Raw genomic sequence first — 16980 nt, forward strand, 5'->3', positions numbered from 1 at the left:
ACCTTTTAACCATGAATGGTTCATGTTCTTAGAAGAAAAATTTTGCTCTATCTCCCTAAATCAGATGGGAATATATGCTACTGATCATGCAACTGTCAGAACTACAGGCCTTTCTAATGCTTCACACATAATATAATTTACAGAGTTTTACTTCAATTCTTACATGTATATCCCAGAACTAAATGTTTCTCTTTTTGTTTGATATCATTATTTCAGACCAGATTCACACACAAAGAGCTAACCTGAATGAAGCTATAATGCATTTTTAGTTGTTCTAATCAGTTATTTTCCCATACAGTGATTATATTGTTTAGAATTCTGCTTTCACATTTCAGGGACAAGTTTTGAGGGTTCAAAATGACTACACAATACGCAAGTCAAATTTTGATCCAAAGAAACCTACAAAAATGATAATTCATGGATTTATTGATACACCACTTAGTAACTGGGTTAAAGTAAGTTTTAAAGAACAATATATTTATCATTTAATACTTTGTACTTACTTTCATAAATTATTGTTGAAATAATACAACTTTATATCTACCAACCTCTGACAGGATGAATATTATAATGTGTGTTATTGTTATTTAATGAAGGTAATGACAGTTTTTAACTTAATTTTGTCTAGTTATGATATTTTACATATTTATTAGTTAAGTTTTTGCTCAATTTGGGAATGATTAACTGCTGTAAGATGTGCAGCAATCTGTGAACTTTTTTTTTTTAATGAAATACTTGTGATGAAAATCTTAACAGGGAAATATTACCACAAAAGCCTCCATGCATTTACACCAAACCCAAGAACTGGATACAAGTGCCAGAATAACAGATTATAAGGTAGTCTTCTTTCAGCATGGAAGTTGTATTCGATAAACACTGCAACTAATACTGTAACACAGTACCTCTGGCCAGAATACCTGAATGATGTGGGTATGTAATTGCAGGAAGCATAATGAGTAGGACACCTAGTCTCTATTGAGAGTTGGTCTTTAATAAAATGTGGTATATGTTCAGTAAGAGAAGTAGAGTAAAATACCTTAAAGGTGCATACAACCCTGTGTGCTGTTCTCACTAAGGAGAATCAGCTAGGAGAAAAAGTGATACAGAAGTAGTGGTAGTACACACAAGAAAAATAACCAATGCCTGAGCATATCTATGATCACTAGCAGAGGTGGGGAACTGCTTGCTAAGAAGTTTGAACACTTAAAGAGAAACATCTTCAGACACTGTGTCAGTACATGATCAGCAGTATCATCAGGTGACCACGTAACTCTCACTGGTTGGCTGCTGCATAATAAAAATTTCAAAAGCAGTAATTTGACTATTACACAAGGAAGGCTAACTATCATGGCTACAGAATCCAACAAATTAATACACTACCTGGAAAACTTCACTTTCAACTGCATTTTATATTCTTCTTGGATTTTCACAAAGTAGTAGTTTGCCCAAAGAAGTGGTAGAATTTGAATTGACCAGAGCCTGATAAACAATGACAACAAATTCCAACTTACCAAGAGGGTGGACCCTGTACTGGCATACTGAGGGTACAATAAAGCACAATGTGAATCCAGTGATGACATAGCAACAACTGACTTTCCAGTGCTCAGCCCCATTCTTCCATCATTGCTTCTGCCACCCATGAGTACGTGTGTCAATAAAACCATAATAGGTCACCACAGAGGACTAGCCCATTAATCCTCAACATTCACCTGGACGTGACACCAATTGTTGCTGCTGAAAATTTATGCAGAACCAATCATACAATCTGGCAGAACATCTGAGAAGATTTTAATCATATGTTTTACACACACACACACACACACACACACACACACACACACACACACACACACACTAATGGAAAGCTCCACAGCTGCAGCACTGTGCATTTGGGTGGCTTCATGTGCATATGTGAGAGCATATATCTCTAGTACAATTTTCTGAATTGTGATGTGTATCTGTGCACCATGCATAGTGTTATCAGAAAGTCATAAATGTGAGATACATGTTATTATTCTCAATGTCTGATAATGCTTCCTCTATAGTCATACTAAGGTTGATATCAGTGGGCTGTAAAGCTTAAACAATTTTAGTGTCATATATATGAGACAGTAAATGGTTGTAGATATCAAGTACACAACTTATTGTATCTGCAATTCATGTGAACTCCTATGAACTGATTTATTGGGACTTTACGCAAAGGGTTATGTTCCTGCTTCTATCCTATTTGTTGATTTGGGGTCGCCATAAATGTGACATTATCATGGTTGGTGAGAGACAGATCAGCCCTAACCCAGTGTTGGAACTGACTGCTGCACTGGTTGCTAAAGAGGCCAACAATTATTGTAAATTTATTAAAGTATAGGAGGGACAGTTCATGTCAAATAAATCAAAGATTTGGAGCTCATAGTATCAGATATTAACATGTGTTTACAAACAATAGTTTGCACTGCATAGTAGAGGAATAATGTAGAAGAATTTAGAGATTTTAATTACAAACAGTTAAAAAACCAAGCTGAGGTATTACTAAAAATTGAATTTCATGTTTATTAGTTCTATAGTATTAACCTCAAAATACATTTAAGTAATAAAATGTTAACAAAAGTAGAAACAACTGCGTAAGAATGACTGTAATGATATCATGTAAATTTTTGTTAGAAGAGTCTAAGCAATCTTTTTCAGACACAGAGAATAAAAATAAATAAAATAAAGAAGCTCCACAGAGCAGTTGGGCCCCCCTCACCCCCTCCTCCCTGCTATGAAATGAAATGGTACCCCAGCCCGTGACTCCTGGTTGTCGGGCTGTATGGCAGGTGACATTCGGGTTGGTATCCCACAACTGTCCAGGACATCTCCAGACATGTCATTGGTTGGAATCTCATTGACTGGAGTAGAATTGTCTTTAGTGATGAGTCCTGCTTTGAATTGGGCCCTGATTACCAGCAAAGACATGTCTGGGGATGCCCCAGACATTGGTGGAATATCAACCTATTGCCTGCCATACAACCCAACAACCAAGAGCAGTTTCTTTTCATAGCAGGACCCTTTTGGTTGCCATTCATGACACCCTTATAGTAAAACAGTATATTAATGGTAATCTACCCCCTGTCTTGTTGCCATGAATGGCAAACCATCCTGGGCTTACATTTCAGCAAGATAATGCCCACCCGCACAAGGCAAGAGTTTCTATGTGTGTTCATACTTGCCAAACTTTACTATGGCCAGCAAGGTTGGCAGATCTCTCCCCAGTTGGGAACATTTGGAGCATTACGGGCATTGCCCACCAACCGTCTCAGAATTTTGACAGTTTAGCACACCAATTGGACAAAATCTGGCATAGTATTCCTCAGTAGGACATCTAACAACTTTTTCAATCAATGCCATGTTGAATAACTGCCTGCATAAGAGCCAGAGGTGGACCAACACATTATTTACTCGCTGAATTTATGGAGCTCTTCCTCTTAAATAAATCATCCAGTTTTTCCAAAAATGTAATCATTTGTTTATCTGTTCATCTCTACATCACATCTACCAATCTGCATCCCACTCAGACGATTGCTTTCCTGTGCATCATATTTTTGCATATTTGTGTGTGTGTGTGTGTGTGTGTGTGTGTGTGTGTGTGTGTGTGTGTCTTAGATGAAGATATGATTAAAATGTTTCAGTTAAATATTATCCTGATTACAGAATGCAAAAAAAAAAAAAAAAAGAGGCAGTATGGCTTGGCTGATGGTAGGACTGATCTTCAGAACTGTATTTATAAATTAACTTCCTTTGCAGTCCATTCTTTCTCCGTCCTCAGATTTTTTCAAAGGCAAACAGAGATAGGTAAGAAACACACATATTTCTCTGAGAAAAAATAAAAGGGTTGTTTTTAAGGACTTGAAAACCTCAAATCTCTGGGTTTTTGCAATGTTAAATTAATCTCACAGTAGTGCTATGTTGCATACCAAACTAAAGAACAATTCAAGGACTTTAAAATTATGCTGGAGGCTACTCTATAGCTTGGATAGTTTTGCAGGTATACTCAAATTTATTTCTTAAAATGTTTGGGAAATTAGTCAGTTTCTCATGTTTTGAAACCCCAAAACAAAAAACTGTAATGGTCAAAAGCTGTTAGAATTTTCAGAACAACAAGCTTCTGATTATCTGGGTGCAGTATATCAATGCATATTTCACTGTTTTTTGAAAATCTGAAAAATGCATTATAAAGTGTTTTGTCCTAATTAGAACAAATATTTTAATTTGGAATCCAAATTTCTGGTTGTAAACAGCTACCCGATGAAAACATCTGTGAAATTTTAAATACTGATATCTGTGTAACGGAATTTGAGCAGCTAAGTGATGTAAATCTTGTGAACAAAGTTTGTTCACTAGAGGAAGAGAGCAAATACATTGTGATCAAGGAAACAATTATCACACGTAATGGGGTGCTGAAATGAGTTTATATTTTACTAAAGTCTGCATTACAAAACTCATTTGACAATTACAATATTTTGAAAATGAAAATAATTAGGAAATTAGCAAATGAAAATTGGGAAAGAAAGAAATTGAAACTTCCTGGCAGATTAAAACTGTGTGCTGGACCGAGACTCGAACTCGGGAGAGATTCTGTGAAGTTTGGAAAGTAGGAGATGAGGTACTGGCAGCAGTAAAGCTGTGAGGACAGAGTGTGAGTCGTGCTTGGGTAGCTCAGATGGTAGAGTACTTGCCAGCAAAAGGCAAAGGTCTCGAGTTCGAGTCTCGGGCCGGCACACAGTTTTAATCTGCCAGGAAGTTTCATATCAGTGCACACTCTGCTGCAGAGTGAAATTCTCATTCTGGAAGACAGAAATTGATGATTATTTCCAGAAAGTAAACTGAAAGCAAGTGATATGAAAGAAATGAAATTTTGTAAATATATTGTCAGTTTCTTCAAAAACAGTGGCATGGAAAATGAAAACATAAAACTCAAATAGAAACAGAAGAAAAGTGAAAAAGACTTCATTCAAGGATTTGCATATGTCGCACAACAATACATAGCAAACAAACAATAAAAACATGTGCATAAGAATTTTATATATATCTGTTAAAAATCCATCTACTGAAAAAAAGTTTTAACAAGTAAATAGATTTTTATTGTATTTTTAAATAAAGCACTATTACTATGTAGACCTTGGATGTTATTTGACAATGAATTAAATATTTTAATCCTGGAATTCTGTACACCTTTCTGTAACCATGTTAGGTTTTTCAAATCACATTGGCTGTCAGCTTTTCTATTTGTTTTGTGAACATGGTTAATTTCGTTGGTTTCATAGTGCACTGGATTGTCAGCCAAGAAACTTTTAATCGGATAAATATAATGTTAAGTAGGGGTAAGTATCCCAAGTTTCTTAAAAAGATTAAGACAATATGTTCTCAGGGGAACTCCACACATAATTCAGAAAACTTTTTTCTTCAGAAAGAAATGACAAGATATGGACTGACCCAGGAGGCACTGCAATCCTGGATATGTTTTAAACTTTACCTTCTATGCAGTTTTAGATTGCAGCTATAATTTTATTAAAGTCACTTATGATTTCTGATGATTAGTTTATGGGAGAGTAGATGACACTCTCATTTGTGTAATGCCAATGGTGAGCCGTCATCTGCTATGCCTTGTTCCCACACAGTCAGTAAGAGGTAGCACACTGTGTCCAATATTAAATTTATGGAAGGTTCAGATAAAAAAGGCAGACTGAATAGGTTACTTACAAGCAAAACTCCCATCACAACCCCCTCAGATTTAGTGGTAAGTTGGTCCATTGGATAGCACATCTAAAATTGAACACAGATCAAACATGAAGGCAGGAAGAAGGTGTACTGAACTGTGGAAAAAAAGATGAAAAATAGAAACAGTGAACATTACACATTTAATATGTGCAATATTGTGCAACATTAACAAGACTCAGACCATGGTCATGTGGTCATGGTGCTAGGCTGCGTTGGGTTAGATCCAGGTTCAAATCTCCCTTGTGCCCAACATTTTTTTTCACAGAATTACAAACTGTCCATCAGGTCATTGACGTGTCTGTTCGCTGTATTCAAATTTGTGTATTTGTCATGGTGAATGTCTGTTTCCAACAGCGGCATGTAGTGAAGGGACTTCCAGACATACGTAACTCCTATTTCTTCTACACAGGTACTACATGTTATGGCTCTTGCATTCCATTTTAGAGGTTTTTTCCACCACTGCAACATAGTTCACACCTGAAACTTCCTGGCAGATTAAAACTGTGTGCCGGACCGAGACTCGAACTTGGGACCTTTGCCTTTCGCGGGCAAGTGCTCTACCAACTGAGCTACCCAAGCACGACTCACGCCCCATCCTCACAGCTTTACTTCTGCCAGTACCTCGCCTCCTACCTTCCAAACTTTACAGAAGCTCCCCTGCGAACCCTGCAGAACTAGTACTCCTGAAAGAAAGGATATTGTGGAGACATGGCTCAGCCACAGCCTGGGGGATGTTTCCAGAATGCGATTTTCACTCTGCAGTGGAGTGTGCGCTGATATGAAACTTCCTGGCAGATTAAAACTGTGTGCCGGACCGAGACTCGAACTCGGGACCTTTGCGTTTCGCGGGCAAGTGCTCTAGAAAGTTTGGAAGGTAGGAGGCGAGGTACTGGCAGAAGTAAAGCTGTGAGGACAGGGCGTGAATCGTGCTTGGGTAGCTCAGTTGGTACAGCACTTGCCCGCAAAAGGCAAAGGTCCCAAGTTCGAGTCTCGGTTTGGCACACAGTTTTAATCTGCCAGGAAGTTTCATATCAGCGCACACTCTGCTGCAGAGTGAAAATCTCATTCTGGATAGTTCACACCTGTTTATTTGTTGTTTTCATTTCTGTGAGAGGTCTATGCTTCATCTCACCTGCTCGCACTATTCATCACAGAATATGAGTCATGTGGTAAGAATATATTATCATCGCAAGTAAATGTTATCATGACATACACAAATTTAAATACAGCTATCAGACATGTCAACGACCAGATGAACAGCTCATAATTTTGTGAAAAAAAAAAGAAAATGTTGGGCACAAGGTAGATCTGAACACAGATCTCCCCCCTTCACAGTCTAACACCGTGACCACGTGACTATGAACTAAGTCTCATTAATGACACTCGATATTGCACGTATTAAATTTGTAATATTCACTGTTTTTATTTGTATTCTCTTCAGTTCAGCACACCTTCTTCCTGTTTTCATATCTGATCCATGTTCAGTTTTTGATGGGCTATCCAATGGGCCAACTTACTGCTAAATCTGAGGGGGCTGCGATGGGTTGTTTCCCTTGTTAGTACAACCTGAGTTCTATTGATTTTTCCCACCAGAAGTATACAGAAAAGCTATACAATAATATATAACATATTTATAGGTGAACACGTAATCACTGATAGAAAAGATTATCCAGCAGTGAAGAAAACACCTGAATAATAAATGAAGGCAGCCAGGTAGCCACCATATTTAATAATCAATTCATGGAAGTAGCTAAGAAGATACACATAGGCAGTTTAAGGGACAAAACGATAGAGTCCATGCAATGAGAAATGACAATGCCACAAAGATACAGCCAACTCATGTTTACTCCATGCTCTACCAAATAAATTAAGCATGTAATTTACTTCCTCAAAAGGAAAAACTCCTATGGAGTTCATAATATCTCGAGTAAATTACTACTATCTTGTTCTTCATTTGTTAACAATATGTTATGTCACATATGCAATATATCCTTCACAGGGTATATTTCCAGACAGGCTGAAATATGCCATTGGCCCAAAACTTTCCAAAAAAGTAGTAAGATAGATATTAACAAATTATTTAGGAATAAAGGAGACGGCTCACCTCTCACCTAAAGGCAGAAGTTCTGCATCCTCAAAAGATGGCCTTTAGGTGAGTCATCTACTTTATTCCTAAATAATTTGTTATTCTCAACCAGAACTTTCCATACATCATTATAAGATAGATATTAATAATTGCCAACAAGCTCCACTGCTTACCACCTCATTGAAGGTACTGAGAAAGCTTGTGTACATAAGAACAGTAACCCACCTATTCCTAAATGAAATATTTAGAAGTATCGGTTTGGATTGAAAAAGATCTTTCCACAGAACATGCCACTTTTCATTTCATGAATCAGATTATTAAAAAATTGAAATATCAAAATACTGACAAAATATAATTTCTTGTCAAAAGCATTTATGCAGTTTACAGCTTTCTATAGAAATCTGAATGATACGATAACAGAGATCTTGCTGTTAACTGTTTTCCATCCCATCTTCCATCTCATTAAAAGGAGGGGGAGAGTTTTTTTTTTTTTTTCAGAATGGGGCATAATTACTACAGGTATACCACAGAGTTAAATATTGGATCTGTCCTTCAAGTTGTACTTAAATGATGTGCTATCTTACATCAAGAAGCAGAAATAGGTTTCTTTATGCAAGTATAATAATCAAGCCTGATGGAGAAACTTCAACAGGTGAAAATAAAATTAAAATTTTCGAGAAATTAACAACCAGTTCTCTGCAAATGGACTGTCACTAATCTCAGGTCAATACAATATATGGAATTCTGTAGTGCTCAAAGAATGATTCACTATTAACTAATGGCATCAAATTCTGAGGCAACTTCAGGAGGAAAGTGTTTATTGCGTAGAACGATGTAAGGATAATATATGGCATCCACTATCGAATCTCTTTCAGAAAGTTCTTTAAACTGTTGGGCATACTGGCTACTGTCTCACAGTATATTTTCACTCTTACAGAGTTCATTCTCAACAAAATCAGAAAGCAGCAACCACCTTCATAAATATAATACTGGAAGTAGAAATGACTTAAAAGTCCCTTACTTGGCAGTAGTGTGGCACACAAAGCCATTAAAATTTCTGACTTCTTACCCAGTGATGTAAAGAATGTAATAGACAATAACATTAATTTTCAACTTAAAATTGAAATCAAATCTATTTGTTAACTCCTAACACTGATTTGCACCAATCATAGTGAGACACCCCAATTATGACTCAAGAAATATGCAGGTAACTATTATTTAGCTCATAAGCATGTGCTTGCAATAGCCCTATCCTCCGTTTGCAACTTACTTTAATCACATTATTCATAGTAGTAGTTGCTGATGGGCTCTCCTTGCTGCTCATTGGCTTTTCTCTGATCATTTCCTCAATATGCATTTACTGTGCTTGTTGCAGAAATACATGTAGACCTAAATGTGAAAGTGTTGGAGACGTATTTGTGCTGTGGAATTTTTCATGTACACTGGCTGCTTATGCATCCTTCAGTCCATGCAGGAAATATACCCTGCAGATAAACATATCCAGAATTCCCTTATCCATTTACAAAAGACACGGTAGAGATGTCATTATGCTGGGTACCATGGCTTATGGTAATTCACAGAAAAGAATTATTAGTCAAGGAAGCATTTATAGAATATTCTGCATCACAATGTAGTAACACCCTACATGCCATTTCCATGCTTCTGAGCTGCAGAGGTATGCTTTGGTGGGAAGAAGATTGACTGCAAGTGATAGACAATATCTGCTTACTGTACTCATTTCTTGGTGTCTCTCTATAATTTTACCCCCCCTCCCCCCCCCCCTCCCCCCCCCCCGCCCCACACACACACACACACACACACTTCCCTCCAATACTAAACTGGCGATCCCTAGATTCTCTGAATGTGTCTTAGCAAATCGTCCATTCTTCTAGTCAGGCTATGTCACAAATCTGTTCTTTCCCCAATTTTATTGAGTACCTCTTAGTTACTTACATGATCTACACATCTAATCTTCACCATTCTTCTGTAGCACCACATTTCAAAATCTTCTGGTCTAAACTGTTTATTGTCAATTTTTCAATTCCATATATGGCTACACTTCATGCAAATACTTTCAGAAAATACTTGCTAACACTAAAATCTATACTCTATATTAACCAAATTCTCTTCTTCAGAAACACTTTTCTTGCCATAGTCAGTCTGCATATTATATTACTTTGGTCACCATCAGTTATTTTGCTGTATTAATAACAAATCTCATATATTACTATAAGTGTCCCATTTCTTAATCAAATTCCTCAGCATCACCTGATTTAATTCGAATACGTTCCATTATCCCTGTTTTGCTTTTGTTGATGATTCCTTTCAAGACACAGTCCATTCCATTCAAGTGCTCTTCCAGGTCCTTTGCTGTCTCTGGCAGAATTGCAATGTCATCAGCAAACTTCCAACTTTTTATTTCTTCTCCCTGGACTTTAATTCATTCTCCAAATTTTTCTTTTGTTTCTTGCACTGTAGCTGTTACATAGCTATTTGTTTTGAGCAGTGTCATGTAAGCTCCTAAGCTTGACATACTTGTTTGAAAGATGGACACCATGAAGAGTGTGATCTGTCCTCAGTTAATGTGACACTGTGGAGAGGTTTAAAATTTAATCCAATACATTGCCCCCAAAGTTTGCTGATCAAGTACTTACATCACCACCTCCCCTCCCATTGCCCACAAAATATTGGTAATGGAAATATTTCCCACCACCAGTATATCATTTGGCTTCTCCAAGTTGAGTGCCACACATTAGGATGCATTAATGACCTCAGTTCTGAAGGAGGATTAGTTTACCAGCTGACCTGTTCTGTGTTTAGACTGATGATGATGTAAGTATGGTATGACCTTCAAGGTTTTGTGAAATGCTTAATGTACCTCCTGTTTTATTAGAAGGAGATTTTAATGTGTTCTCAGGGTGGCTGTTTGATCCAGGCTTTTACAAATGATCTGTCAGCCTCCTTATTCTGATTTGTTAGTTTACCATTTATTCTTTTATTCTCTAATTGACTTCTGCAAGTTTGAAAACGAAAATAATTTTCAGTTTTTCTTCCTATATAATATAAAGTGACTGTGTAGGTAAATGAGTGTGATTTTAAAAACAGAGTTTTTGTTTTGTATTTTATTCAGCTTTAAATGTCTAACTCCATGTCACTCATACCATTTTCATAAGAGTGCTAATGACCTCATCAGGGTATCCTAAAATGAAAAGAAAACTGAATGTATTACAGCCTATTGTGTTGCTGGTCATGAGTCACGGCTCACAAACCTATCTCATTTCTTACTGAGTCATGCCATGGTGAGTTGCAGTCATTATTTGATCTGAACTGGACATAAAATGGTACTAAGATGTTGCCTGTCTCAGTTGCATGTTACTTTTTTTAAATTTGCAGATAAGACTCAGGTGAGAATGAAGTATAATTGTAATTTCTTAAATAAATATAGGTTCCACATTTTTGCCTCTTGTAGGACATTTATATAAAATGAGACAACTTTCTTTTCATGTTTCTTGAAGAGTATCTGGATCTTGTTGTATCGGATGTTGATAAATGAAATTCAGTATTCAACACACAAACTGTGCTCTTGTTTATGTGGGAAATAAATGTAATAATTACTTTAGGCTGACTGTTGTGATGCTAAGTTTTTTAACAGTGTGCAAGAAAATGATTATGACATCTGCTATTATTACTTCTGTTTGTGAGTGTTTAATGTTGTCTTGCTAATGAGCCCACAAGAAGAGCAGCACTAGCTGCATGTTGACAAGTATTGGGGAGGAATTAGCCATGACACTAGCCATGACACTAAACACACCTTGCTACCGTTTTCCTGAAAGATAAGATAATTTTGTCATTATTAGGCCTTTACAGCAATAGACAATTTTTTTTAAAAACATAATGTAATCATTAAATTAACAAATAGAAGTGTTTGGCCATGTCAGTTGTTAGCTTACAATTCCATGTTGCAGTCAAAAAATTCTTTTAATTCATAGAAGGGGTTGACAACAAGTCATTTATTTAATGTTTTCCTAAATTCACACTCTGGAAGATTTTGTACCACCTGCGGAAGCTAAGTAAATAGTTTGTAGTCCAGTAGCTCATAGCTATTGATTGACTTTGGTAACCTATAGTATGACATATGTATGGAATTATTATTTCTTGTAGTGTGACCATCAATATTATTTCTAAGTTTTACTTCATGTAGATTCTTCTTTGTATATGTTAACACTTGGTATATATGCAGATTTATAATAGTCATTATTTTACATTCAGGAAACGAGGGCTTACAATGTGCTTTATGCTGCGAAAATGTAATAACGTTTGAGGTAGTTGGGTTGTATAGAGGTTGTAGAACTGAAACATACCACTTAATCGATTGAATACTTTTATTGTTGCTAGAAATAGGTACACAAAGTGACACATTGAAAATCCACAGTCGCTTGATTCGACAACATGGCGAACACTTCTCTAAACAATTTTTCAATGAAGTTAGTTCAAAGATGAGTCAGTCGATTGCTTGCGGTTGATAACCGCCACAGAGCCCCCGCATTGTCACGCAACAACACAACACATTTGACAGCAATCCTCGGCATTTGCTTCAAATTGCAGGCTTAAGGCTGGCAGTAAGCATCTCACTGTAACATACACTTTTTATTGTTGTGCCACTTTCCCCATAATGTTCCAGTTCTGGGCCTTATGTGTCCCAAAAAACCGTGAGCATCAGGTTTCCTGTGGGCGGTTGGGTCTTGAACTTTTTCTTGCACAGTGAATTTGGATGTTTCCATTCCATACTCTGCTGTTTACTCTCGGGCTCGTAATGATGGATCCATGTTTCATCATCAATAATGATCCTGTCCAAGAAGGTGTCTCCTTCGTTACCGTAGCAATCCAAATGTTTTTTGCCAATGTCCAAGCGTATTTGTTTATGCAACTGTGTGAGCTGTTTTGGGACCCATCTTGCACAAACTTTATGGAACCCAAATCTGTTGTGGATGATTTTGTAGGCAGAATTGTGACTAATTTGCAGATAGTTTGTCAATAGTTAATTGTCTGTATAAAAGAATCATTTCACGTGAACGCTCAATGGTTTCTTCACTAGTGGTGGTAAACAGTCATCTGGCTCCTTCATTATGGATAACACTTGTGGGACAATTTCATCATTTTTCAATCCATTTGTAGTCACTCCATTGTGGCATAACACTGTTGCCATACTGTACAGAAAGTCTTCAATGAATTTCGGCCTTGACACACCTTCCGACCACAAAAAACAACGAAACTAACTTAGCAGCTTGAAAATTGCAAAGATGTGACAACAAATAAACAAAGCATGCATTACCAATCTAAAACGACAGTACTACCAATATTAACACAAATATAACTAAATTGCATATAATAATTGACTTACCCTCATATTTGGCTGTGAGAATGCTATATTTTAAGTATTCAGTTTGAACTGAATGATTTTGTGTACTTTTAAAGTTTAATTGAAATAAATAAACTAACAAAAATTGTTTCAGGAGATGAGACGGGAACTTATAAAGCATAGTGACTGGAATGTCATTGTTGTAGACTGGGCTGGTGGTTCTTTGCCACTTTACACACAAGCCACTGCAAATACAAGACTAGTTGGCCTTGAACTAGCTTATTTTGTCAACTACTTGGAGGTAATTATCCCACTATTGTTCTACTTTAGTCAGTCTTGATGGAAAATAGTTCTTGAGCTTTGTATTGAAACCATTATTTCTTTGATATGACAGAACAAGCATTTAACAAGGCAAATATGCAGTACCAGTAGTCATACATAAATTATTTTACTGAATTAAACAAATTATTTTGCACACTATATGGTGCAAGTGAAGTGAGTAGTTCTCTGTAACAGACTGGATTAATTCTACTCATCTGTAGCTCACCAATCACTGATGTCATTTGATGTCATCATGTGGAATATTAATTTTGTGCTGTTCTTACACATTATTTTTTTATTATCTGTTTTTATGTGACATAAAATTGCAGTTACTCATGGAAACACCCTTTTTTTCTGCAGCTTCTCAGAATGATTCAGTCAATTTTCTGATTGAAGACACTTAGCTCTAAGATTTAGTATCTTTTTCAAATCAATGTCAAGTGCTTAGGTAAGCCACTTGTAAATTCACTTGAATTATAGAGTGGGTGTTGTACACTGAGTATGGCTGAGACAAGTAATTTCTGTTGTTACTTAATAAGGTCTGTGTGAAAAATCATTGGTGACACAGTCGGTATTAGCTCTTAGTAAAACAGACACATGTGGATATGAGTGATTTGTGATTTCTATAATTTAGGATGGCTGTTTAAATATATTTTCTCCACTGAACATTATATCATCATCTAATTTCACATCTCTCCTTCCAGATATCTGATTCAAATTGTTGATTTCATCTGATTTGATGCTATAAATAAAAAATAAAAAATAAGTGTGGAAATTTGAGGACAGGTAATGCACATAACCTCACAGCTGTTCATAGTTACGACCTTTGCAAATCGACTGAGTATTTCATTCTTAGGTGAGATTGAAACTAATACTCCAGCGGGTTTGCAAAAGCTAAGCACTGATAGAAAATTAGAAAAATGGTAGCAGAAAACAGTGTTTTAGTTACTTCTAAACCAGTGATACTCTCTCACTCACAAGAGGGAGAGGGAGGGAGGGGCTGGAAGGAGGATGGTAGGGCTTGAGAACATAATTGTGGAGCTATGTTGCTGCAGAATGTAGAATGTATGAATGTAATTTATTCATCTCATAATATTTGTTGTTGTTGTTGTCTTCAGTCCTGAGACTGGTTTGATGCAGCTCTCCATGCTACTCTATCCTGTACAAGCTTCTTCATCTCCCAGTACTTACTGCAACCTACATCCTTCTGAATCTGCTTGGTGTATTCATCTCTTCGTCTCCCTCTGCGATTTTTACCCTCCACACTGCCCTCCAATGCTAAATTTGTGATCCCTTGGTGCCTCAGAACATGTCCTACCAACCGGTCCCTTCTTCTTGTCGAGTTGTGCCACAAACTCCTCTTCTCCCCAATTCTATTCAATACCTCCTCATTAGTTATGTGATCTACCCATCTAATCTTCAGCATTCTTCTGTAGCACTACATTTCGAAAGCTTCTATTCTCTTCTTGTCCAAACTATTTATCGTCCATGTTTCACTTCGATACATGGCTACACTCCATACAAATACTTTCAGAAATGACTTCCTGACACTTAAATCTATACTCAATGTTAACAAATTTCTCTTCTTCAGAAAGGCTTTCCTTGCCATTGCCAGTCTACATTTTATATCCTCTCTACTTCGACCATCATCAGTTATTTTGCTCCCCAAATAGCAAAACTCCTTTACTACTTTAAGCATCTCATTTCCTAATCTAATTCCCTCAGCATCACCCAACTTAATTCGACTACATTCCATTATCCTCATTTTGCTTTTGTTGATGTTCATCTTATATCCTCCTTTCAAGACACTGTCCATTCCGTTCAACTGCTCTTCCAAGTCCTTTGCTGTCTCTGACAGAATTACAATGTCATCGGCGAACCTCAACGTTTTTAGTTCTTCTCCATGGACTATAATACCTACTCCGTATTTTTCTTTTGTTTCCTTTATTACTTGCTCAATATACAGATTGAATAACATTGGGGACAGGCTACAACCCTGTCTCACTCCCTTCCCAACCGCTGCTTCCCTTTCATGCCCCTCGACTCTTATAACTGCCATCTGGTTTCTGTACAAATTGTAAATAGCCTTTTGCTCCCTGTATTTCACCCCTGCCACCTTTAGAATTTGAAAGAGAGTATTCCAGTCAACATTGTCAAAAGCTTTCTCTAAGTCTACAAATGCTAGAAATGTAGATTTGCCTTTCCTTAATCTATTTTCTAAGATAAGTCATAGGGTCAGTATTGCCTCACGTGTTCCAACATTTCTGCAGAATCCAAACTGATCTTCACTGAGGTCGGCTTCTATCAGTTTTTCCATTTGTCTGTAAAGAATTCGCGTTAGTATTTTACAGCTGTGACTTATTAAACTGATAGTTCGGTAATTTTCACATCTGTCAACCCCTGCTTTCTTTGGGATTGGAATTATTATATTCTTCTTGAAGTCTGAGGGTATTTCGCCTGTCTCATACATCTTGCTCACCAGATGGTAGACTTTTGTCAGGACTGGCTCTCCAAAGGCCGTCAGTGGTTTCAATGCAATGTTGTCTGCTCCCGGGGGCCTGTTTTGACTCAGGTCTTTCAGTGCTCTGTCAAACTCTTCACGCAGTATCGTATCTCCCATTTCATCTTCATCTACATCCTCTTCCATTTCCATAATATTGTCCTCAAGTACATCGCCCTTGTATAGACCCTCTATATACTCCTTCCACCTTTCTGTTTTCCCTTCTTTGCTTAGAACTGGGTTTCCATCTGAGCTCTTGATATTCATACAAGTGGTTCTCTTTTCTACAAAGGTCTCTTTAATTTTCCTGTAGGCAGTATCTATCTTACCCCTAGTGAGATAAGCCTCTACATCCTTACATTTGTCCTCTAGCCATCCCTGCTTAGCCATTTTGCACTTCCTGTCGATCTCATTTTTGAGACATTTGTATTCCCTTTTGCCTGCTTCATTTACTGCGTTTTTATATTTTCTCCTTTCATCAATTAAATTCAGTATTTCTTCTGTTACCCAAGGATTTCTACTAGCCCTAGTCTTTTTACCTACTTTATCCTCTGCTGCCTTTACTACTTCATCCCTCACAGCTACCCATTCTTCTTCTACTGTATTTCTTTCCCCCATTCCTGTCAGTTATTCCCTTCTGCTCTCCCTGAAGCTCTGTACAACTTCTGGTTTAGTCAGTTTATCCAGGTCCCATCTCCTTAAATTCCCACCTTTTTGCAGTTTCTTCAGTTTTAATCTACAGTTCATAACCAATAGATTGTGGTCAGAGTCCACATCTGCCCCTGGAAATGTCTTACAATTTAAAACCTGGTTCCTAAGTCTCTGTCTTACCATTATATAATTTATCTGATACCTTCTAGTATCTCCAGGATTCTTCCATGTATACAACCTTCTTTTATGATTCTTGAAGCAAGTGTCAGCTATGATTAAGTTATGCTCTGTGCAAAATTCTACCAGACG

At 37.0% G+C, this 16980-nt stretch overlaps 1 protein-coding gene across 1 annotated transcript in view; it reads left to right on the forward strand.

The window, feature by feature from the left end:
* The window catches only part of LOC124569467 (pancreatic triacylglycerol lipase-like), a 123230-nt gene that overhangs the window by 33914 nt on the left and 72336 nt on the right, over positions 1–16980 (forward strand). The window contains exons 4-5 of the mRNA XM_047131080.1: positions 336–455; positions 13354–13500. Of these exons, the coding sequence (XP_046987036.1) occupies positions 336–455; positions 13354–13500 (267 nt within the window). The remainder of the gene's footprint in view (positions 1–335; positions 456–13353; positions 13501–16980) is intronic.

This window comes from Schistocerca americana, unplaced genomic scaffold (genome assembly GCF_021461395.2).
Source record: "Schistocerca americana isolate TAMUIC-IGC-003095 unplaced genomic scaffold, iqSchAmer2.1 HiC_scaffold_15, whole genome shotgun sequence".
Lineage (NCBI taxonomy): Eukaryota > Metazoa > Arthropoda > Insecta > Orthoptera > Acrididae > Schistocerca > Schistocerca americana.